The sequence below is a fragment of the Dermacentor silvarum genome, unplaced genomic scaffold (assembly GCF_013339745.2).
Source record: "Dermacentor silvarum isolate Dsil-2018 unplaced genomic scaffold, BIME_Dsil_1.4 Seq7680, whole genome shotgun sequence".
NCBI classification, from domain to species: Eukaryota; Metazoa; Arthropoda; class Arachnida; order Ixodida; family Ixodidae; genus Dermacentor; species Dermacentor silvarum.
In genome coordinates, this window is record NW_023606747.1 from 1 (window position 1) to 22,815 (window position 22,815).

General features: G+C 47.6%; 1 protein-coding gene and 12 non-coding genes across 13 annotated transcripts; all 13 read right to left on the minus strand.

Moving 5' to 3' along the window:
• Window positions 1–4,050: 4,050 nt before the first annotated feature.
• Window positions 4,051–4,132, minus strand: Trnas-aga (transfer RNA serine (anticodon AGA)). The gene has a single exon. It is a non-coding gene; the product is annotated as a tRNA-Ser (tRNA).
• Window positions 4,133–9,210: 5,078 nt separating this feature from the next.
• Window positions 9,211–9,292, minus strand: Trnas-aga (transfer RNA serine (anticodon AGA)). Its single transcript has one exon. It is a non-coding gene; the product is annotated as a tRNA-Ser (tRNA).
• Window positions 9,293–9,505: 213 nt separating this feature from the next.
• Trnas-aga (transfer RNA serine (anticodon AGA)) lies at window positions 9,506–9,587 on the minus strand. Its single transcript has one exon. It is a non-coding gene; the product is annotated as a tRNA-Ser (tRNA).
• A 213-nt stretch (window positions 9,588–9,800) lies between these two features.
• On the minus strand, window positions 9,801–9,882 carry Trnas-aga (transfer RNA serine (anticodon AGA)). The gene has a single exon. It is a non-coding gene; the product is annotated as a tRNA-Ser (tRNA).
• Window positions 9,883–10,095: 213 nt separating this feature from the next.
• Window positions 10,096–10,177, minus strand: Trnas-aga (transfer RNA serine (anticodon AGA)). The gene has a single exon. It is a non-coding gene; the product is annotated as a tRNA-Ser (tRNA).
• Window positions 10,178–10,390: 213 nt separating this feature from the next.
• Trnas-aga (transfer RNA serine (anticodon AGA)) lies at window positions 10,391–10,472 on the minus strand. Its single transcript has one exon. It is a non-coding gene; the product is annotated as a tRNA-Ser (tRNA).
• Window positions 10,473–10,685: 213 nt separating this feature from the next.
• Window positions 10,686–10,767, minus strand: Trnas-aga (transfer RNA serine (anticodon AGA)). Its single transcript has one exon. It is a non-coding gene; the product is annotated as a tRNA-Ser (tRNA).
• A 213-nt stretch (window positions 10,768–10,980) lies between these two features.
• On the minus strand, window positions 10,981–11,062 carry Trnas-aga (transfer RNA serine (anticodon AGA)). Its single transcript has one exon. It is a non-coding gene; the product is annotated as a tRNA-Ser (tRNA).
• A 3,726-nt stretch (window positions 11,063–14,788) lies between these two features.
• On the minus strand, window positions 14,789–15,970 carry LOC119435511 (uncharacterized). Its single transcript, XM_037702350.1, has one exon. It carries the CDS (start codon window positions 15,968–15,970, stop codon window positions 14,789–14,791), a length of 1,182 nt encoding a protein of 393 aa, XP_037558278.1.
• A 272-nt stretch (window positions 15,971–16,242) lies between these two features.
• On the minus strand, window positions 16,243–16,324 carry Trnas-aga (transfer RNA serine (anticodon AGA)). The gene has a single exon. It is a non-coding gene; the product is annotated as a tRNA-Ser (tRNA).
• A 213-nt stretch (window positions 16,325–16,537) lies between these two features.
• On the minus strand, window positions 16,538–16,620 carry Trnas-aga (transfer RNA serine (anticodon AGA)). Its single transcript has one exon. It is a non-coding gene; the product is annotated as a tRNA-Ser (tRNA).
• Window positions 16,621–16,833: 213 nt separating this feature from the next.
• Window positions 16,834–16,915, minus strand: Trnas-aga (transfer RNA serine (anticodon AGA)). The gene has a single exon. It is a non-coding gene; the product is annotated as a tRNA-Ser (tRNA).
• A 212-nt stretch (window positions 16,916–17,127) lies between these two features.
• On the minus strand, window positions 17,128–17,209 carry Trnas-aga (transfer RNA serine (anticodon AGA)). The gene has a single exon. It is a non-coding gene; the product is annotated as a tRNA-Ser (tRNA).
• Window positions 17,210–22,815: the final 5,606 nt, after the last annotated feature.

Below are 22,815 nucleotides of genomic sequence, written 5' to 3' on the forward strand. Positions count from 1 at the left end.
ACCAGAAACAGGTTACACACTGTTGACCTTGCAAATATAGATAGGTCTCTCCCTCCAAACTTGGTAGATTTTTCCTTTATTTGCTCTGCTTCATTTTTCCAATAGTCATTAGTGTCTCTGTAGTGATTTAAAGGCACCCCGAGGTATTTCGTTGGTGAAACCGTCCACTGCATGTTTTGAAAGACTGCAGGGGTGTCATCCCAATCCCCATGCCAAAGGCCCAACGATTTGTCCCAATTGATAACGCTGCCTGTCATTTTACAAAAACTCGTCGCGACACTCACCGCGTTCCTGACACTTGCTTGGTCAGTACAGAAAACAGAAATGTCTTCAGCGTATGTGAGTAGCTTAACTTCGCTTGTCCTCAACTTAAAACCTTTTATTGCCCTGAACGACATGATTTTCAAACAGAAAGGCACCAGGTACAGCGCAAGCAGTAAAGGAGACAATGGGCATCCTTGCCTAACAGAGGACTTTATCTGGAAACTGGCAGTTACTGATTTATTAACTTTAATCCTGCTAGAAATGTCCGCATAACACATTGTTATACCTTCCATCAAGACCGTCCCGACATTGATATATTCTATAATGTTGAAAAGGACTTTATGCGCAACTCTGTCGAATGCCTTCTCTAAGTCGAGTTGTAACATCGCGACTTTCCCGCAGTAGGCATCGCAGCACTCCAGGACTTTTCTAGCCACTTGTATGTTGGTCAGAATGGACCTTCCTTTTATGCCGCAAGTCTGATGTGGCCCTACAAGTTTGGTTATAACGCTTTGAAGTCTTCTGCTTAAAACTTCAGCGAAAATCTTGTAGTCCGTGTTCGTTAGACTTATTGGGCGATACGCTCGTACTGACAGCAATGCAGCTGGATCGTCTGTTTTTGGAAAAAGGTACAACATGGCTCTGCCTGAAAGAAGGGGGTAACTTCTTTCTTCTGTATGCCTGAATTATAACGTTAAGGAGGACAACTGCTATTTCCGTTTTAAACGCCTTGTAGAATTCTGAACCCAAACCATCAGGGCCTGGTGATTTCCCTGCAGTCAAATCAACGATCGCCCACTCAATTTCTGCAACGTTGATTGGAGCCTTCGGGGTTCGTTTTAAATTCTTCTTCTAGTTTTGGCATGAGCCTCAAGAAATCGCATCGAAATCCTTCCTCAATCTGTGGTTCGTGGCCAAGCAATTCTTGATTATAATCGACAAAAGCGCGTCGTATCAGTTCCTCGTCTCGCACAACTTCATCTATGTACATTATCGCTTTTATTTCGTTGCGCGACGCATAGCTTTTTTCGTCTGATAGAGCAAGTTTGGTCGGGTTTTCACCCATATATATTTTTTCCGCACGTGCGCGTACTACTGCTCCTCTGTATCTTTCTGTATTAATTACTTCTAGTTTGCTTTTAACTTCTTTTATTTCTCTGGCAAAGGTACCCGGAGCTGCAGTTTCCGCATTCAAATAAAAGTCAAGCCGACTTTGCAGCTCAGTTTCTTCTTTCCTTTTCTGTCTCCGCAATGCGCCGGCTCTTTCGATAGCTGAAATTTTCGCGCTTTGTTTGAAATCTTCCCATGCTTCAGCGTAACACCCCGGTTCACTTTCCAGTAGATCTCCAATTTTTCTTTTTATTTCCTGCACATATACCTCATCATCGAGGATCTTAACATTGCATTTCCACAGCTCCCAGTAAAACTTCGCTGGTTTCCTCGGGCCTAGCGTACATATAACCAAGCTATGGTCGCTAAAACAAACGTTTTTAACATCGTATTTATTGCAAAAGAGTGCCAAATCTGCCGAAACATAGATTCGCTCCCGTCTAGCTTGGCTGTCCCGCTGGTAGTGGGTGAACCGAGGCAATGTACCGTTTGATAGGAAGTACGCTACATCTTCTAATTAGTGTTCTACAGTCAGTGAGTTTAATACTGATACACTCGCATCCCGTATCGCGGAAACTCTTGCCCTATCCTCTACTGTGCAGACACAGTTAAAGTCCCCCATCATTATAACAGTCCTGTCACAGGTCAGATAATGTTCAACACTTTCGAAAAACAATCTGCGCTCATTTGCTACGTTTGGGGCATATAAACCAACTATTCGGAAATTCTGGGCCTGCAACGTTATGTCACATACAATAAGCCGCCCAGTGTCACACGTGTACACACTGTCAACAGATATTCCTGTGGAGTGCTTCACAAACAGCGCACAACCACTGGCGGTACCAATTGCATGCGAAACGTATACATTGTATTACGTCCTAAAAGGTTCAACCATGCGGTTTGTTCCTTCTTCACTTCCAATCTTTGTCTCCTGTATGGCAATTACGTCCAGCTCATTTTCCATAAAAAGTCGATTCAGCTGGTATTGCTTCCTCCGCGTCGACAAGCCCCGCACATTAAGGGTGCCCACATAAAGAGGTGTTTGAAGAGTAATTGCCATTTTTTTTACGCTACACAAAACCGCATGGTAGTACCTTGCTTAATACAAGAGGACAACCCACTCACATTTATAAAGCATATCCAAGTCACTTCAGCCATTTTGATTCCAACTTTGATTTTGCCGTGGCGGCGTCGACGCATTGTCTCTTCCGGTCAACTCCGCTGCTATTGTCCGGTTGAAAGAAAAAAAAGGACGTCACGTTACGTCGCCGGCCGGGCCGGCGGTTTCCGCTCGGGCCGTGGCTCGAGCGGTATTTTCGGTGTGAATTTCAATCTGGTCGGTCGCGTGCCCGTCTTTGCCATCTTCATGGAGTCGTTTTGACGCAAGGCTACTGGCACTACTCATAGTGACGTCTGTAGTTACAGGGTCTTCCTCGACCCTCACGCCAGGTGCATTGTCTTGGCTCGTTGGGGCGCCCGTCACCAATGACTCTGCAGCCTCGGTCGAAGTGTTGGCTTTCACTTCCTCAGTAAAGGTTGCATCCTTTTGGTTCACGTGGGCGGTGCTAGCCGCACCAGGAATTCGCGAGCTGTCTGCCTCGGGGGTAGTTTCAGCCGCGTCTGCCTCGTTCATTAGATGTTCCGTCGATATTTCTTCGTTCGCTTTGACGCCCGCCACGTTTGCGTAGGTTCACACGCAGATGCTTTCATCATGGCCATATCGCCGACACTTAGCACACCGCGGTACCCGGCAGTCACGCCTGATATGACCCGTGGCATGGCACCTCAAGCATAGCGGGGGGCGTCCCGGTGCGACGAGTAGAGCCATGATTCCTGCAACCCGCAACTGATGGGGTAAATCTTCTAGCGTCACACCAGGCTTGAGCTTCAGACCAACTGTGCGCGTTGACGAGCCCTTGTCAGCTATTCCATGCACTCGCCAGCGCTCCTTGTAGATATCACTCACTTTCCCGTACGGTGCCCGAGCAGAACGCACTTCTTGGTCTGCTACATTATGTAGCACCCAGTAGAACTTTATACGTAATTCTTGATTTTCGGGGTCAACCACAAGGCACCGTTTCTCCTTGACCCGTACTTCACCGATTCCTACCATCTTCTTAGTAGCTTCGGCACTTTCGAACGTGACGGCCCAAACGTGGTTCATCTGGAATGCCCCCAAAGCTATTACTTCAGGGAGCACTCCAAGATGAACTAACATGTCCCGAAAATCTTCTACACGATAAGGCCTGGCTTTCACGTCCCCGTGAAGAAAAACAGTATTCGCAACAGACGTACCTGTTGGCAGCGACGGCAGAACAACTTGATAGTCCTGGGTGTCATCAACAAAAAACCTGTTTCCGCGGCCCACCTGGGCCGCTGATACCGCTCCGGTGGAGCCCATTCCACAAGCGTCCGTTTGCTATCACGGCCGGAAGTAGAATCCCGCTCGGCCACGACTGCCGCTAATACCTGCGCACATAGCCTCGTAGTACTCAGTACAAATTATGTCAACTTCCTTTTCTTTTCCTTACTTGCGTTGCGGTTAACCATGTGCCAAACCTTTGAAAATTATCGGACATCACTTACAGAACGCTGTAATTACGTGTGCCCTGAATGGCCTTCCCCTACAAAAATGGTAAACTTATGTCACGTTGCTTGTAAAAAAAAAAGTATTTACGCAGCCGACAGGATTTGAACCTGTGCGTGGAGACCCCAACGGATTTCTAGTCCATCGCCTTAACCGCTCGGCCACGACTGCTTTTTTTTTTATTTATTGCCGGTCTTTGACAATGTACAATGCACACAGTATAGAAACAGACATCACAGAAAGAACACCTACAGAACATACTGAAAAACATGAAAGCCATCAGCCCAACATGGACTGGCGTTGTCAAACTAAAATTCTTGTAAAGCTGTCAGAGGTTCTATCCTTGACAGCCAATCGGGTACAATATCTTGCATTTTCTTAATTTCAATGAAACGAGACATGCTTTCTCGAAAATAAATACGAGCAGGCCTAGCATCTGGGTCGCAATGGTACCCAGCCATTCGTGCCCGCCATAAACAGTGGAGGCCATTGAGCATAATTAGGTCGTATGGAACCCCGTCCTCATTCTCAATCGGTAAGTACCTGATCCCATGCGGATTCAACGGAAACTCCTTCTTGATTGTCCGTTTTAGGACGTCCCAGAAGTACACCCCTTCCCAGCAATGCAGAAACACATGATCTACAGTTTCAGGTTGCTTGCAAATCAAGCAGTGTGGGCCCCATGGAACAAGGAAGCCGCGTTCTTCCATGAATGTCTTCACTGACAGTGTTCCTGTGTGTAGCCTAAAAAAGAATGTTTTTGCCCCAGTAGGCACCTCCATTCTTTTCACCCGTTTAAGGACATCCTGTCCTGGTCCTCCACTGTATATCGCTCTGTACAATGGCACTGGAAAAATACTATCGCATACATCTTTATATAATGTCTTTCTTTTCACGGCAGATAAATAATCGAAAGAAAAACGCACAGAAAGAAAGCGCACACTGTCGACTACCTCTTTAAGATAGCCGCGAATCGTTCCTGGCATACTATTGGTACTAACAATGAGCGCCGGCAGCGCAGCTCTTAATCTGAGCTGTAATACCGTACGCAGAAAAGGATCACGCACATCTCGATAAAACAAAAATCTATTGACAAGCTGTCGTACAAAAAGATGCGCCAAGCCCAGGCCACCTTCCTTCACCCGCCTGAACAGATTTGTTCGGCTACATCTTTCCCAGCTAGATTCCCAGATAAAAACGGCGAACACTCTGTGCAACTTTTGTACGTTTACCCTTGAACAAAATAACGTCTGCATGACGTACCACAACTTTGTAATGAAAAACATATTGCATACAGTTGCCCTTGCAAAAATGGACAGGTTGATGCCTTTCCACCTGTCTGCTTTTTCTCTTGTTTCTTTTATTTGGTTTGTCCAGTATTCCTCGCTCTGTTTGTAGCTGTCCAAGGGAACGCCGAGATACTTGGTAGGGGTTTTCACCCAGCTCACATTCGCAAAATTGTCCGGGGCCGAGGACCACTCTCCGTGCCACAATCCGAGGGACTTACCCCAGTTCACTTTACTGCCCGTCACATCACAAAACTGTTTCACAACGCATATTGTTTCCGTTACACTTTCTCTGTTTGTACAACAGACGGCGATATCATCTGCATATGCCAGGAGCTTGACTTCTGTGGCTGCCAAGCTATAACCTCGTATTTGATCATTCTCAGTTATCGCCAAACACATCGTTTCAATGTAAACTGCAAACAAAAGAGGACTGAGGGGGCAGCCTTGACGCACAGAACGCATGACGTTAATGGGGGCCCCCAATGATTTATTCACAATTAAGCGTGTTGTGCAGTTCTGATACGCCAATGCCACTCCCTCAGTGATGATGGCACCTGCATTAACGTGATCCAGAATGGCAAACAAAATATCATGATACACACAGTCAAAAGCTTTCTCTAGGTCAAGCTGGAGCACTGCGACGCCATCGTAAGTGATGTCACAGCACTCGAGCACGCACCGCATCGTGTGAATATTCGAAAAAATTGACCTCCCTTTGATCCCACACGTTTGGTGGTCTGCGACGATTTCTTTGATGACGCTTTGAAGTCTGGCTGCCAAAACCTAGTCGACATTGGTTAAAGATATCGGCCTATAAGATGTCACGAGCCTAAGTTTCTCCGCTTTGTCACTCTTAGGTATCAAGATGGTATGCGCTTTACTAAAAGAAGGCGGCAAAGCTTTGTTCACATACGCGGCGTTAAACAGGTCTGTTAGCAGGGGCGACAGTTCTTTCTTGAAGGCTTTATAAAAACACGCGCTCAGACCGTCAGGTCCGGGTGATTTGCCATTGTTCAAATCATTTATTGCTTTTTCGACTTCGTGTTCTCTTATATTGCCTTCTAATAGGTCCTTCGTGTCGTCACTTAATCGCGGCATGCGACTGAGAAAGACCCTTTTGAACTCATCTACATTGGCTTCTTGATATGCAAACAATGACTGGTAATACTCTAAAAACGCTCGGCCTATGCTCTTATTATCGTCGACGAGTGTGCCATTCCACGAGATCTTATCGACATGATTACGTCGACCATGAGCTTTTTCAAGTCCAAGCGCCCTTTTGGTGGGCGTCTCCCCCGCTACTAATGCGTTTGCTCTTGCGCGCACAATCGCACCTTGATAGCGTTCTTTGTCCAACTGTTCGATTTTTTCTTTGATGGTTCGCATATCTTGCTTATACGCCCCTGGCTCTTCGCACTCCAGCGCTATCAGCTGATTAAGTATCTTTCGTAAGTCTCGTTCTTTCATTTCCCTCTCAAACTTTAAGCAGCTAGATCTTTCTATTGCTTTCATTTTTACCTTCTGTTTGAACCATTCCCATTTCTCTGCTATTGTTTCAATACATTCATCGCTTACTTCCATAACGGCCTCATGAATTGCGTCTACAAATGGCGCGTCTTTTAGAAGTAAGGCATTCATTTTCCATTGGTCCCAGTTAAAAGATTGACTCTTCTTCTTCATTCCTATGGTACACATCACCAAGCAGTGATCGGAGAACGACACAGGTGCAACAGAATAACTGTGGCACTTTGGAATCATGTCCTGTGACATGTACAAGCGGTCTAACCGCGCATGGCTACTGCCTTGAAATCGCGTATACCTCACTTCCCGCTCCCCCTCCAGACACTCACATACATCGTCTAGTTCACTTTCGCTGATCAGCCTAGACAATATATGACTGCTTTTATCGCGGATACCACCATTATTGCATCTATCCCGAGCACTCAAAACACAGTTGAAATCCCCCAACAAAAGCATGCACTTTTCACTGCTAATATACTGAAAAAGACTCGAAAAAAATAATGCACGTTCTTGTACCCCATTTGGCGCATATATGCATATAACTCGGAATTCAACTTTACAAAACCCAAAATCGCAAATAACAATCCTTCCCGACGGACATGAAAACACACTTTGAACAACCAGGTCTCGTAACTTCTTAACAAACAGGACACATCCAGCGGACGTCCCTACCGCGTGGCTCACGACTGCATAATATCTAGTCGTGAAACGCCGCACCATGCTCCCGGTCTCTTCCTCCCCGTCTACCTTGGTCTCCTGGACAGCTAAGACGTCTATGTCGTAGTCAGTGATAAACCGTAGTACTTGACATTGCCTACGGCTAGCCGCCAAGCCTCGCACGTTTAGTGTGGCAATGCTGAGAGACGGGTCAGGTGCCATGCTGTACTAAAGAATGAAGTAGGCCCGGAGCATGGTGCTTACCTCTCACGACTAGCCCTCGGCTAGGCGCCTCCGGAGCCGCCCGGCTTCCCGGCGTTGTTGGTGGTGTGCTGCGCTTTGTCCACAGGCCTTCTCTCGGGCGGAACATTCGGTTTGGGTTTGAAACCCGAACGCCTCCCAAGAGGCGCTTTTGCCGGCGGCCCATCCCCGGTGCGGGATGCTGCGTTATCCTTGTCTCCGGCGTCGTCTCGGGGGCGCTTGAAGGTTGCACCGAGACTAGCAGCCCGGTCCCCGTCGTTGTCAGCCTCGCTCTGTTCCATTTCTGAATCTTCGTCATCGCTTTCGCCTTCACTCGCACCTTCCTTTCGAAGGACAGCTTCCGTGTCGACCCGTGGCGGCCCAGTCACTTGCTCAGCAGCTTCGTCCACCTTGGCTTCAGCGCCCACCGGCACTGCCACGGTACTTGTTTTCGCTGGCGGCACTTGGTCTCCGGCTCCCTTGGCGGCGTCTTCAGCCTCGGCTGCATCCATCAGATTTTCGGCTGCCGCTTCACTCACTGCTGGGCCTGTCGCTGTAGCGTACGTCTTCACGCAGTCGGCGTCGACGTGCCCAAAACGTCTGCAACGGGAGCAGCGCGGCACCTTACACTCTCGCCGGACGTGCCCAGTGCCCTGGCAACGCAAGCACTGCATAGGCCGACCGGGAACGACCACCAAAGCGAGTTCTCCACCGACGCGGACCTGATGTGGAAGGTCCTCTACCTTGACGCCGGTCTTCAGCTTGAGGAGCACAGTCCGCGTGGTAGAGGTCTTGTCCCCCATACCTTGGACACGCCACCTCTCCTGGCTTACCTCATCCACGTTGCCGAAAGGCGCAAACGCCACCCGGACGTCATCGTCGGCAACGCCATACAGCAGCCAGTGAAGTCGAAGCTTCACCTGCTGGTCCTGTGGGTCGACGATGACGCACTGTCGTCCTTTCACTTGAAGTTCCTTCAGGGCCACCAGCCGTTTCGTGGTAGTCGCATCCTTAAGGGTCACCGCCCACACGTGATTGATCTGGTACGCCCCTATGCATACCACGCCAGGCAGCAAGCCCGTCGGCAGTAGGGCGTCTCTGAAGTCCTCGACCCTGTATGGTCTCGCACGTACATCCCCGTGTAAAAACACGGTGTTAGTAGCCACTCGTCCTTTAGGCAGTTGCGGCAAAATAAAAGGGTAATCCTTCTCTTCATCGTTGGTCCTTTTTCCGCGGCCAGAAGTGACCGCTGTCGCTGCCCCGGGAGAGGCCATGATTCACGAACCGTCACGCTCGGTGGCCGGAAGCAGAATGCTCGGCCACGACTGCCGCTAATACCTGCGCACATAGCCTCGTAGTACTCAGTACAAATTAGGTCAACTTCGATTTCTTTTGCTTACTTGCGTTGCGGTTAACCGTGTGCCAAACCTTTGAAAATTATCGGACATCACTTACAGAACGCTGTAATTACGTGTGCCCTGAATGGCCTTCCCCTACAAAAATGGTAAACTTATGTCACGTTGCTTGTAAAAAAAGTATTTACGCAGTCGACAGGATTTGAACCTGTGCGGGGAGACCCCAATGGATTTCTAGTCCATCGCCTTAACCGCTCGGCCACGACTGCCGCTAATACCTGCGCACATAGCCTCGTAGTACTCAATACAAATTAGGTCAACTTCCTTTTCTTTTGCTAACTTGCGTTCCGGTTAACCGTGTGCCAAACCTTTGAAAATTATCGGACATCACTTACAGAACGCTGTAATTACGTGTGCCCTGAATGGCCTTCCCCTACAAAAATGGTGAACTTATGTCACGTTGCTTGTAAAAAAAGTATTTACGCAGTCGACAGGATTTGAACCTGTGCGGGGAGACCCCAATGGATTTCTAGTCCATCGCCTTAACCGCTCGGCCACGACTGCCGCTAATACCTGCGCACATAGCCTCGTAGTACTCAATACAAATTAGGTCAACTTCCTTTTCTTTTGCTAACTTGCGTTCCGGTTAACAGTGTGCCAAACCTTTGAAAATTATCGGACATCACTTACAGAACGCTGTAATTACGTGTGCCCTGAATGGCCTTCCCCTACAAAAATGGTGAACTTATGTCACGTTGCTTGTAAAAAAAGTATTTACGCAGTCGACAGGATTTGAACCTGTGCGGGGAGACCCCAATGGATTTCTAGTCCATCGCCTTAACCGCTCGGCCACGACTGCCGCTAATACCTGCGCACATAGCCTCGTAGTACTCAATACAAATTAGGTCAACTTCCTTTTCTTTTGCTAACTTGCGTTCCGGTTAACCGTGTGCCAAACCTTTGAAAATTATCGGACATCACTTACAGAACGCTGTAATTACGTGTGCCCTGAATGGCCTTCCCCTACAAAAATGGTGAACTTATGTCACGTTGCTTGTAAAAAAAGTATTTACGCAGTCGACAGGATTTGAACCTGTGCGGGGAGACCCCAATGGATTTCTAGTCCGTCGCCTTAACCGCTCGGCCACGACTGCCGCTAATACCTGCGCACATAGCCTCGTAGTACTCAGTACAAATTAGGTCAACTTCGATTTCTTTTGCTTACTTGCGTTGCGGTTAACCGTGTGCCAAACCTTTGAAAATTATCGGACATCACTTACAGAACGCTGTAATTACGTGTGCCATGAATGGCCTTCCCCTACAAAAATGGTAAACTTATGTCACGTTGCTTGTAAAAAAAGTATTTACGCAGTCGACAGGATTTGAACCTGTGCGGGGAGACCCCAATGGATTTCTAGTCCATCGCCTTAACCGCTCGGCCACGACTGCCGCTAATACCTGCGCACATAGCCTCGTAGTACTCAATACAAATTAGGTCAACTTCGATTTCTTTTGCTTACTTGCGTTGCGGTTAACCGTGTGCCAAACCTTTGAAAATTATCGGACATCACTTACAGAACGCTGTAATTACGTGTGCCCTGAATGGCCTTCCCCTACAAAAATGGTAAACTTATGTCACGTTGCTTGTAAAAAAAGTATTTACGCAGTCGACAGGATTTGAACCTGTGCGGGGAGACCCCAATGGATTTCTAGTCCATCGCCTTAACCGCTCGGCCACGACTGCCGCTAATACCTGCGCACATAGCCTCGTAGTACTCAATACAAATTAGGTCAACTTCGATTTCTTTTGCTTACTTGCGTTGCGGTTAACCGTGTGCCAAACCTTTGAAAATTATCGGACATCACTTACAGAACGCTGTAATTACGTGTGCCCTGAATGGCCTTCCCCTACAAAAATCGTGAACTTATGTCACGTTGCTTGTAAAAAAAGTATTTACGCAGTCGACAGGATTTGAACCTGTGCGGGGAGACCCCAATGGATTTCTAGTCCATCGCCTTAACCGCTCGGCCACGACTTTTTTTTTCTTTATTGCCTGCTTGGCACAATACAGGGAAAACAATAATATAACATCATGTTAAAAATGTTAACTTGTCTATAGTTAGCATATGTGGTCTAAAAACGCTTTAGGGCCAAGAGTTCGCCCAGAAAAACATACCAATCAGGTTTTTCATCCTGCTGCTTGTATACATCTCGTAAATACGCAATGCTTTCGTTGAAGTTGTCTCTGGCTGACCTTGGGTTTACATCCTCATTGCGCACTGACATTCTGGTTTTCCATACACTGTGCATTACTAGAATCATTAACATATCATAGGGCACACTTTCGCTGTCGACCGGGAGAAATCGAATTCCATAAGGTGTGAGCGGCAGTTCCTTTTTTAAAGTTCTTTGGAGGATGTCCCATAGAAAGACAGCATCGCCACAATCGAGAAACATGTGCTCGATGGTTGCGGGCCTTTTGCATATTATACAATTTACCGACCACGGCACGAATATGCCTTTTTCTTGCAACCACGGTTTTGTAGAAAGTGTGCCGCTATGTAGCATGAAAAAAAAAGTTTTGATCGACGACCGGATGGCCATTCTTTTAACCCTTTTCAAGACATTGCTGCCAGGTCCTGGCTTGTACAACGTTCGATACAAAGGCACGGGCATCATCACGTCGATTAGGTGTTTGTACAGACGTTTTCTTTTAACATCGCTCAGATATTCCATTGAAAATCTGACTTTTAACAATTGGAAGGCGGCAACAATTTCGTGCATGTATCCACGAATGCTGGGTTGCATAATGGCACGTGACGACACAATAACATCTGGCAAAGCGTTTGCTAGTCTTACTTGCAAAACGGTCGTCAAAAATATATTCGTTTGATCGCGAAAAAAAAGAACCTAGAGACAATTTGTCTCACAAACAAATGAAACAAGCCCAGTCCTCCGGACCGCACTGGAAGAATCAGGTTGGTGCGGCTCACCCTTTCCCATGATGAATTCCACACAAAGACTGCTAACACTCTATGCAGTCGTTGAATACCTAAACGCGACATGTGCAGTGCTTGCAAGACATACCATACCCGAGCAATAATGAAAATGTTGCACACTGTGGCTCGGGAAAAAATCGATAAATCCCGTCCACCCCATTTTTTTTGTTTTTTCGCGAGCTTTGTCTGTCTCCTCTTTCCAGTATTGTTGTGTGTCCTTGTAATGTTGGAGTGGTACGCCTAGGTATTTGCTTGGAGTAGTTGCCCATTGGATGTTGGCGTACGTGACCGGTGTGCTATCCCAGTCTCCGTGCCAAAACCCCTGACATTTTTCCCAGTTTATTCTACTCCCGGTGTACTGACAGAAAACCGTGGCATCTCTTATAACTTTTGTTACACTTTCTCTATCAGTACAGAAGACAGCTATATCATCGGCGTAAGACAATACTTTGACCTCGCATGCCATGAGGCGAAATCCTTTTATGTGCTCATTTTTAATAATCTTTAAACAAAAGGGCTCTAAGTAAATACAAAAAAGTAGTGACGACAAAGGGCACCCTTGTTTCACTGAAGAGACAATATGAATGCTTTCGCTTACTTGTTTGTTTACTATAACTGAAGCAGTGCATTCGGTGTACGACATTTTAACACCTTCCAGTATTATTTTTCCCACATTAACATATTTCAAAATAGAAAACAATATTTCATGTGTGACAAGGTCAAAAGCCTTTTCCAGATCTATTTGCAGCATGGCAACGTGGTTGGCAAATACCTCACAACACTCTAAAATATTTCTTGCTACATGAAAGTTCGTCGTTATGCTTCTACCTTTAATTCCACATGTCTGGTGTGGTCCGACTATATCTTTAATAAAGCCCTGTAATCTTCTTGCCAATACCTTCATAAATACCTTGTAATCTACGTTAGCGAGGGTAATTGGGCGGTAAGAACCAACCAAGAGTTGTTTAAGCCGGTCGTCTGTTTTGGGAATCAGAATGATATGTGACTGCCGGAAAGAAAGCGGAAGTTTTCCGACGTCATATGCCTCTCGTATCACTGCATGCAGTACTTCCGCCATGCTACTTTTGAATTTCTTATAAAAAGCTGAACCCAGTCCATCGGGACCGGGAGACTTTCCGGGGCTTAGATCATCGATTGCCTTTTCGATTTCCTTTATTGTAATTGATGCTTCTAGGAATGATGTAGCGTCCTTATCCAGTTGTGGCATTAGCGGTAGAAAAGCATTTTCAAAACCCTCATTAATTTCTTTCTTTTGGCCAAACAAATTCCGAAAGTGTTCTACAAAAGCATTTTCTATTTCACTTTTCTTATCTGTTACTACGCCTCGGTACTTTATTTCTGTGATTTCGTTTTTTGTCGCGTATCTTTTTTCGTCGCTAAGGGCGCGTTTGGTGGGTGTTTCGCCCATCCACAAACGCTCCGTACGGGCCCGTATTACTGCACCTTTATAATTTTCGATGTTGATAAGCTCAAGCTGTCGCTTGGTGTCTCGAATTTATTTGCTGCGCAGGCCGGGGGCAACGCTTTCTTGGCTTATCAAGAAGTCCAATTGTGCTTGCAGTTCTTTTTCTTGTTTTAGTTTGACGTGCTTAAGTTCAGAAGCTCGTTCTATTGCTTTAATCTTTATCTTTTCTTTGAAAAGCTCCCATCTACCAATAATACACTGGTGCTCTTCTTCTAGTAACTCATTCAGGTTTTCCTTCACGTAGTCCACGAAAGGTTTATCATCCAATAGATTGTCATTAAGTTTCCAGAGCTGCCAATTAAATCTACTTTTTCTTTTTTCTGCACCAAGCGAGAAAGACACTAAACTGTGGTCACTGAAAGAAACATGATTCACCGTGTAATTGATGCACAAGGGCACAAGAGCAGTCGATATGTAAGCTCTATCGAGTCTCGCGTGGCTATTTCCTTGAAAATGTGTGAACTGTGGAATGTTATTATCCGAAAACAAAGAAGCTACGTCATCTAATTTGTGTTCTTGTACTATGGCGCTCAAAAATATTGCACTTTTATCTCGGATGGGTTGTTTATTTGCTCTATCTTCTGGTGCACAAACACAATTGAAATCGCCAAGTAATACCACTAGTTTATCGCAAAGCAGGTACTTTTCCATTTCCTCAAAAAACGATCTCCGGTCACGTTCCCTGTTTGGTGCATACGTGTTAATCACCCTCCAATTTTTTCCGGCAAAGGTAAAATCACAAACAATGTATCGACCACTTTGACAAACACTTAGTGAATCTTCAACGATCCCGATAGAATTTCGAAGAAAAAGAGCACAACCTGCCGACAAGCCCACTGCATGGCTTATGCATACATTGTATCGATTTCGGAAGGGTAACACCATGCGATCGCTCTGTTCTTGCGTTTCTATCTTTGTCTCCTGAACTGCTATGACGTCCAGTTCATTTTCTAACATCAGGCGGCTAAGCTGGTACTGACGTCTCCGAGACGCCAGACCTCTCACATTTATTGTCGCTATGCGCAGCTCTGTTCCTGATTTTAACGCCATATTTAATAAGGTGCGGGTTGATCGCATGGGATTACCCGTTTACAATGTGAAGCAGTAAGCATTGTGGAAGACTTACAGCAGACCTTGCAATCACTCCTCTTATGTGGTGCAATGTACGCCATGGGCCTCTTCAATCCGCAAGGCTTCACAACACTTGCACTCAGTCCGACCATAGTCCCCGAAAACTCCCCCGAAGACCACCCACACAGTCCCATGCGGAGACTCAGCGTCAAGGCGGCGGTTTGTCCGCCGACCGTCGCTCGGCCGAAATATTCGGCCGTGGTTTCATTGAGGTCCGCCTTGTGGTCATTTCCTTGAACGGTGGTTCTGTCCCTTCACCTCTTTTGTCCACCTTTTCCTCGACGCTTTCCTCTAATGGCCGCTTGATGGGCTGTCCACTGGCGCTTTCGACGACTTCCATAGAAGTCTCTTGGTTTTCCGCCACCTTTGTATCCTCGCTGGTAGGTGGGCAGGTGTCTTTTGATGTGGCAGCTTTTACGACTGCCGGACCTTGGTCTTGAGGCTCGCCCGCAGGTGGTTCACGCCTTTCCTCCAGCTTAGATTTGCTGGCTGACAATGTTTCCATTTTTCCGGTTGCGGCGTCACCTGAAGGCTTGGTAGCTTCCTCGGCGTCGGTTTCGTCCATGAGGAGCTCGGATGGTTCCGAAGCACTCGAAGGCCCTGTGACGCTGGCGTATGTCTTAGGGCAATGTCCTTCTTCATGTCCGAATCTTCGGCATGCGCTGCATTTTGGAACTCTGCAGTCGCGGCGGATGTGCCCCGTCGTATGACAGCGAAGGCACATTGGTGCACGACCCGATACGACAACCAAAGCTTGTTCGCCTGCGACGTTCACCTGGTGTGGTAGGTCTTCAAGCTTGACGCCGGCTTTGAGTCGCAGGGACACCAACCGGGTGGTGGACCCCTTGTCAGCAATTCCGTGAACACGCCACCGTTCTCTGCTGATTTCCGTTACTCTTCCATAAGGCAGGAAAGCCACGCGCACGTCGTCGTCTGGAATGTTGTGTAGTAGCCAGTGAACTTTCATTCTTACATCTTGATTTCCAGGATCAATGACGACGCAGCGTCGGGCTTTGACCTTCAGTTCACTTGCAGCGAGTATCTTCTTGACGGCTTCAGCACTCTTGAAAGTTACGGCCCACACATGGCTCATTCGATACGCCCCTAAGGCGATAACCTCAGGAAGCAGCGTCAACTCAGCCAGTGCGTCGCGAAAGTCCTCTACTCGGTAAGGTCGCGCTTGAACGTCCCCGTGAAGAAAAACTGTATTAATAACAAAACGACCTGTTGGCAAATTCGGCAAAATCATCTCGTAGTCTCCTTCCTGTGGAAAATTCCTGTTTCCGCGGCTGGAAGTAGCCGCTGTAGCCGCTCCTGCGGAGCCCGTCATCGCACGTCCGTTCGCTTCGACGGCCGGAAGTGGAAATCCAACCGCTCGGCCACGACTGCCGCTAATACCTGCGCACATAGCCTCGTAGTACTCAATACAAATTAGGTCAACTTCCTTTTCTTTTGCTAACTTGCGTTCCGGTTAACCGTGTGCCAAACCTTTGAAAATTATCGGACATCACTTACAGAACGCTGTAATTACGTGTGCCCTGAATGGCCTTCCCCTACAAAAATGGTGAACTTATGTCACGTTGCTTGTAAAAAAAGTATTTACGCAGTCGACAGGATTTGAACCTGTGCGGGGAGACCCCAATGGATTTCTAGTCCATCGCCTTAACCGCTCGGCCACGACTGCCGCTAATACCTGCGCACATAGCCTCGTAGTACTCAATACAAATTAGGTCAACTTCCTTTTCTTTTGCTAACTTGCATTCCGGTTAACCGTGTGCCAAACCTTTGAAAATTATCGGACATCACTTACAGAACGCTGTAATTACGTGTGCCCTGAATGGCCTTCCCCTACAAAAATGGTGAACTTATGTCACGTTGCTTGTAAAAAAAGTATTTACGGAGTCGACAGGATTTGAACCTGTGCGGGGAGACCCCAATGGATTTCTAGTCCATCGCCTTAACCGCTCGGCCACGACTGCCGCTAATACCTGCGCACATAGCCTCGTAGTACTCAATACAAATTAGGTCAACTTCCTTTTCTTTTGCTAACTTGCGTTCCGGTTAACCGTGTGCCAAACCTTTGAAAATTATCGGACATCACTTACAGAACGCTGTAATTACGTGTGCCCTGAATGGCCTTCCCCTACAAAAATGGTGAACTTATGTCACGTTGCTTGTAAAAAAAAGTATTTACGCAGTCGACAGGATTTGAACCTGTGCGGGGAGACCCCAATGGATTTCTAGTCCATCGCCTTAACCGCTCGGCCACGACTGCCGCTAATACCTGCGCACATAGCCTCGTAGTACTCAGTACAAATTAGGTCAACTTCCTTTTCTTTTGCTTACTTGCGTTGCGGTTGACCGTGTGCCAAACCTTTGAAAATTATCGGACATCACTTACAAAACGCTGTAATTACGTGTGCCCTGAATGGCCTTCCCCTACAAAAATGGTAAACTTATGTCACGTTGCTTGTAAAAAAGTATTTACGCAGTCGACAGGATTTGAACCTGTGCGGGGAGACCCCAATGGATTTCTAGTCCATCGCCTTAACCGCTCGGCCGCGACTGCCGCTAATACCTGCGCACATAGCCTCGTAAGTACTCAGTACAAATTAGATCAACTTCCTTTTCTTTGGCTTACTTGCGTTGCGGTTAAACGTGTGCCGAACCTTTCAAAATTATCGGACATCACTTACTGAGCGCTGTAATTACGTGTGCCCCGAATGGCCTTCCCCTACAAAAATGGTAAACTTATGTCACGTTGCTTGTAAAAAAAAGTATTTACGCAGTCGACAGGATTTGAACCTGTGCGGGGAGACGAGAATGGATTTCTAGTCCGATGTGATCTTGTCATCATACCTGATTTGTTGAATTTCATTCTTCATAGCATATCTCTTTTCATCGGCCAGGGCGCGTTTGTTTGGCCTCTCATCAACCCATAGCCTCTCTGCTCGCGCCCGAATCACAGCAGCCTTATATTTTCTAATGTCAATAGCTTCCAATTCGTTTTTAACGGTGCTAATATCACCTGTAAACTTTCCAGGTTCGGCACTCTCCATATCAAGCAAGAACTCGAGCTGTCGTTGTAGCTCCGTTTCCTTAATTTTTTCATTGTGGCGCCTAACACATCCCCTTTCAATCGCGATCATTTTAACTTTAATATTTAGCTCTTCCCATGCTTCCGCATTGTCCCTTGGCTGGTCGTTTAATATTTTTGCTATTCCTTCTTTTACTCTGGTAACAAAGCATTCATCTTCAAGAAGGTTTTTATTAAATTTCCAAAGCTGCCAGTTGAAACGTGACTGTTTTGCTCGGGTGCCAATGGTAAAAAACACCATACTATGATCGCTGAAAGAGACCGGCTGTACAACATAGCCGTTACACATTGGTACAAGGTCAAGCGAAACATACGCTCTATCCAATCTCGCCTGACTGCCGCGCTGACAATGCGTATATTGCAGTTGTGTTCTACCGATTAAGACACGGCCAACATCTTCTAAGTTGTGTTCCTGAACTAGGGTGTTCAAAAACAGAGCACTTTTGTCCCGCACTGCGGTTCGCTTAGCGCGATCTTGAGCATAACAGACGCACTTGAAGTCCCCCAAAAATATGATATGCCTATCGCTATCACAACTTAGATACTGTTCAACTTCGGCGAAAAACACATTTCTTTCATGCATCTCATTGGGCGCATACACACAAATAAGTCTCCACTGAAAACCACTGAAAGAAAAATCAAAAACGATAAGACGACCAGTTTCACTTACAGTGAGCGCTTGCTCAGTGATACCCAAACTCTTTCGTATCAAAAGTACACAGCCCCCGGACGTCCCCACAGCATGGCACACACAAGCATTATAATACATCCTAAAAGTGGCTACCATGCGATCAGTTTGTTCTTCGCTTTCAACCTTTGTTTCTTGTACTGCAACAAGATCCAGTTCATTTTCAGCAAGGAGGCGACTGACCTGATATTGCCGACGTCTTGCGGCAAGGCCACGTACATTAATCGTGGCCACTCGCAGTCCTCTCACCAGATTCACTGCCATTGTCGATTAAAAACAAACTGGCCACATATTGCGCATTCCGCGCCTACACCCAACGTGCATAACGCCCAACAGATGCATGCATGTCAGTATACACAGATTCCCACAATTTCCAAAAACCGTCTTCACGCGTACCTTGGATGCGTAGCACACGGCCTTTCTCGAATTTGTAGCCATGGTGCGTGGTTCTCCGCCTGTGCGCCTTGGCAGGCACGTGTTCACGTCCTACTTGAGCTTTGTAGCCGCCGGTTGTCTATCCGGCGGGATAATTGGTTTCGGTCGAAAGGTCGGCCGACGCGTAACCACCGATTTTGCAGGCGGTTCCTCGCTTGTAGGGTCTCCTAAATCGCCGTCCTCGCGGTCGGTTTGGTCGCGAGTTCTTTTCACGACGGACCCGCTTACGCCAGCTACTTCCATTTCCTCAGCATACGCTTCGTCGCTGGAAGTCGTATCGGTGCTTGATGGTTCTATATCTACGTTGTCAACCATGTTTGGGTCGTTTTTTGCGCTCTGTTTCACTTCATCTCCAGGCTCATTTGTCCCGGGCGATTTTTCCTCCTCTGGTCCCCGTAGCTCTTGCTCAGAGGGCGTCACCGGTACCTTCGTCTGATCCGCATCACCAGGAGACACTTCAGCAACTTCGGCTTCATCCATTAGAAGCTCAACCATTTCCTCTTTTGCTGTTGGCCCTGTCACGCTCGCGTATGTTTTCACACACTTCGACTCGTCATGCCCATAGCGACGGCAGAGTGCGCAACGGGGAACGCGGCAATCCCGACGGATGTGTCCGGTGTTCCTGCACCGAAGGCAAAGCGGTGATCTGCCTGGTGCTACTACCAAGACCTGTTCCCCCGCGACACGCAACAAATGTGGCACGTCTTCCACTGTCAGTCCCTTCCGCAACACTAAATTGACAAGCCGTGTTGACGAACCTTTCTCTCGCAGTCCTTGAACACGCCACCGTTCTCGAGTAATGTCCTTGACAGTGCCGAAGGGTGCCAAGGCTTCGCACGCATCCTCATCCGGAAGGTTGTGAAGCATCCAATGTACCTTTAGACGCACTGCTTGTTTCCCAGGATCGATAACTATGCAACGCCGCTCTTTGATCTTGACCTCTCTTGCACATAGCATTTGCTTCACAGCTTCACCGTTCTTGAATGTTACTGCCCATACGTGACTCATTTGATACGCCCCTAGGGAAACTACGTCGGGCAGCAACTTCAAACTTGCCAGCATGTCCCGGAAATGTTCCACGCGATACGGTCTAGCCGCATGTCTGCGTGTAAAAACAAAGTGATCAAAACAACTCGCCCAGTTGGTAATTGTGGCAGCAGCACCAGATACTCCGAATCCTCGTTCATACTTGTCCTGGTACCGCGGCCCTGTTCGGCCGCTGAAGCCGCTCCGATGCTGACGGACCTCATGTCAACCACGTCCGTACCCGACGGTGTCCGGAAGTGGACTGAGCACCGCTCGGCCACGACTGCCGCTAATACCTGCGCACATAGCCTCGTAAGTACTCAGTACAAATTAGATCAACTTCCTTTTCTTTTGCTTACTTGCGTTGCGGTTAAACGTGTGCCGAACCTTTCAAAATTATCGGACATCACTTACAGAGCGCTGTAATTACGTGTGCCCCGAATGGCCTTCCCCTACAAAAATGGTAAACTTATGTCACGTTGCTTGTAAAAAAAGTATTTACGCAGTCGACAGGATTTGAACCTGTGCGGTGTTGTGACTTCGGGGTGGAGGACGATAGACGGACTCTTTCAGCAGACGAAGAAGAAATGAAAAGTTTTATACAATATTTACAGATAGTGGGCAATAGCGTACATGTAGCTGTAAGAGCGCATCAGACCGACTGGGCGGCTGGTGGCGACTCTCTGGCTTAACAATGGGCCGGTTCCTCCTTAAATCCCCTTGGCGGCTACTCCTCGTCGACAGGGCCCAGACGGGCGGTTGCTGACGTCACTCGTGTCGCATTGTGTCGTCGCGTCCCCTTGGCGACTAGTCGACAGGACCCCGAGGAACGGGGGGGCGATGACCGGGTTGGCACGTACTATGGCACAACAGCACCCCCGCCGCCAAATAATACATCGAGAAGTCGAGCTGTTCGACGCGGCTCGACGTATGCGATGTGCTGATTGAGTGACGTCCTTGACGGGCTAAGGGAAACGCTTTGGCGCCATTTCCTCCGCTGGTCCTTCCTTTGCCTGGATCTGAGAAAGCTCACGGAATGACCGAAAATCAACGCCAACCATCTCGGCGAAAGTGAGCACCTTCCCAATGCTCTCCACAACGCCAGACCAAACTCTATGAAAGCCAACGCTCTAACTCCCTCTGTGCTCTCAACAGCACCCACTAGGGTTATTGTACTAAGCACGAGACACGCACCCGAGAAAGAGCCCGGGATACAGACCTCTACAAATAGTGATTTCAAAGAAGACACATCCAAAGAGAATAAACAGCTAAAGAATCGATTGCAAAGCGATTCCCAACAGTCATCAGGGCACGCCATGCACAGCTGAGGTGATCGAAGAAAGTTTCTCTTTTGCCCCGTCTACCTCTGAGCGAACTCTGTGTTACTTGGTCTGCAATGATAGCCCATTCTAGTGGCAGCGGTAGGTTCTCGAACGATCAGGAGGCTCATTTTAATCGGTGACACTAACATTACGATACCCTTCACACGATATTTTGTCGTAAGGGATTACCAATCAACTTCAATGTGCTAAAATAACTGAATAGACAATAGTATACATGAAAACGTAGAATTAAATCTTTTAACTTCTAAGGTAAGCTCTCGAATAAGCACAGGCTGCAGCCTAAAAGGCTCTGCTAAGTCCGTCAGCGTTTGTATGCAGCTTCCCTTTCTTGTAGCGAACAGAGAAATTATGGTGCTGAAGTGACAAGCTCCACCTGAGTAGACGGCCATTTCTTGGTGACATGGTGTGTAACCAGGTCAAAGGGCAATGATCCGTCTCAACAATAAATGGTGACCCCGAGACATAACAAGCGAGCTTATCGACAGCCCATACCAGACAAGCGCACTCCTTTTCGGACGTACTATACGCCTCCTCTCTGACGCTAAGCTTCCGGCTCAAATATAAAACGGGCCGCTCGTGCCCATCGGCATCCTCCTGGCAAAGTATGGCTCCTAGGCCGCGGTCACTCGCATCACATTGTATAATAAAGCCCTTAGAGAAATTAGGGGCCATAAGCACAGGTCTTTCTCCCAGAGCTTGTTTCAGGCTCTCGAAAGCCTTCTCTTTCTTCTCATCCCACGAAATGATCGTTGGCTCTGATTTGCGGAGACAATCTGTCAAAGGGCTAGCGAGATTCGAGTAATCTTTCACGTAGTGCTGATAATACCCCGCCAGTCCCAAAAACGCCCTTACTTCCGACTTTGTAGTTGGACGCCGGTATTCCAAAACGGCAGCAACTTTTAGCTCGGAGGGTCTACGCTGGCCGCGCCCCACGACATGACCCAGGTAGCTCACGCTAGCACACCCCAAATGGCACTTCCGGGCTCTGACAGTGAGACCCGCGTCGCGCAGTCGACCTAGGACTGTGCGCAAATGATTAACATGCTCCTCCCAGGTGTTGGAGAAAATCGCCACGTCGTCCAAGTAAGGAAGGGCGAAATCTCCCAACCCGTACAACACTCGATCCATTAGGCTTGAAAAGCAATAAGGAGCATTCTTTAGGCCGAAGCTCAGCATCACAGGACGGAATGTTCCCAAAGGCGAGATGAATGCGGCATATCGAGACGCACGTTCGGTCAGTGGGACTTGCCAATACCCTCGCACTAAATCTAAAGTGGAGATATACATGGAATTTGCCACCGTCTCGACTCTTTCTTCGATGTTCGGTATTGGATACGCCTGGTCTAGGGTTACCGAATTTAACCGGCGATAATCCACGCAAGGTCTTGGTTCTTTACCTGTAACGTCAACCAGGATAAGTGGGGAAGTGTAATCACTTTCTCCGGGTACAATGACACCCAGTTCGCACATGCGGCGGATCTCTGCTTCCATGATTTCCTTTTGCCGTGGCGAGACGCGGTACGGCTTGCTGCGGACCGGCTGTTCGCTCGACAACTGAATATCGTGCTCGATTAGAGTTGTTTTCC

Coding starts and splice junctions, on each gene's coding strand:
- LOC119435511 (XM_037702350.1), bottom strand. CDS start 15,970: ATGACGGGCTCCGCAGGAGCGGCTACAGCGGCTACTTCCAGCCGCGGA.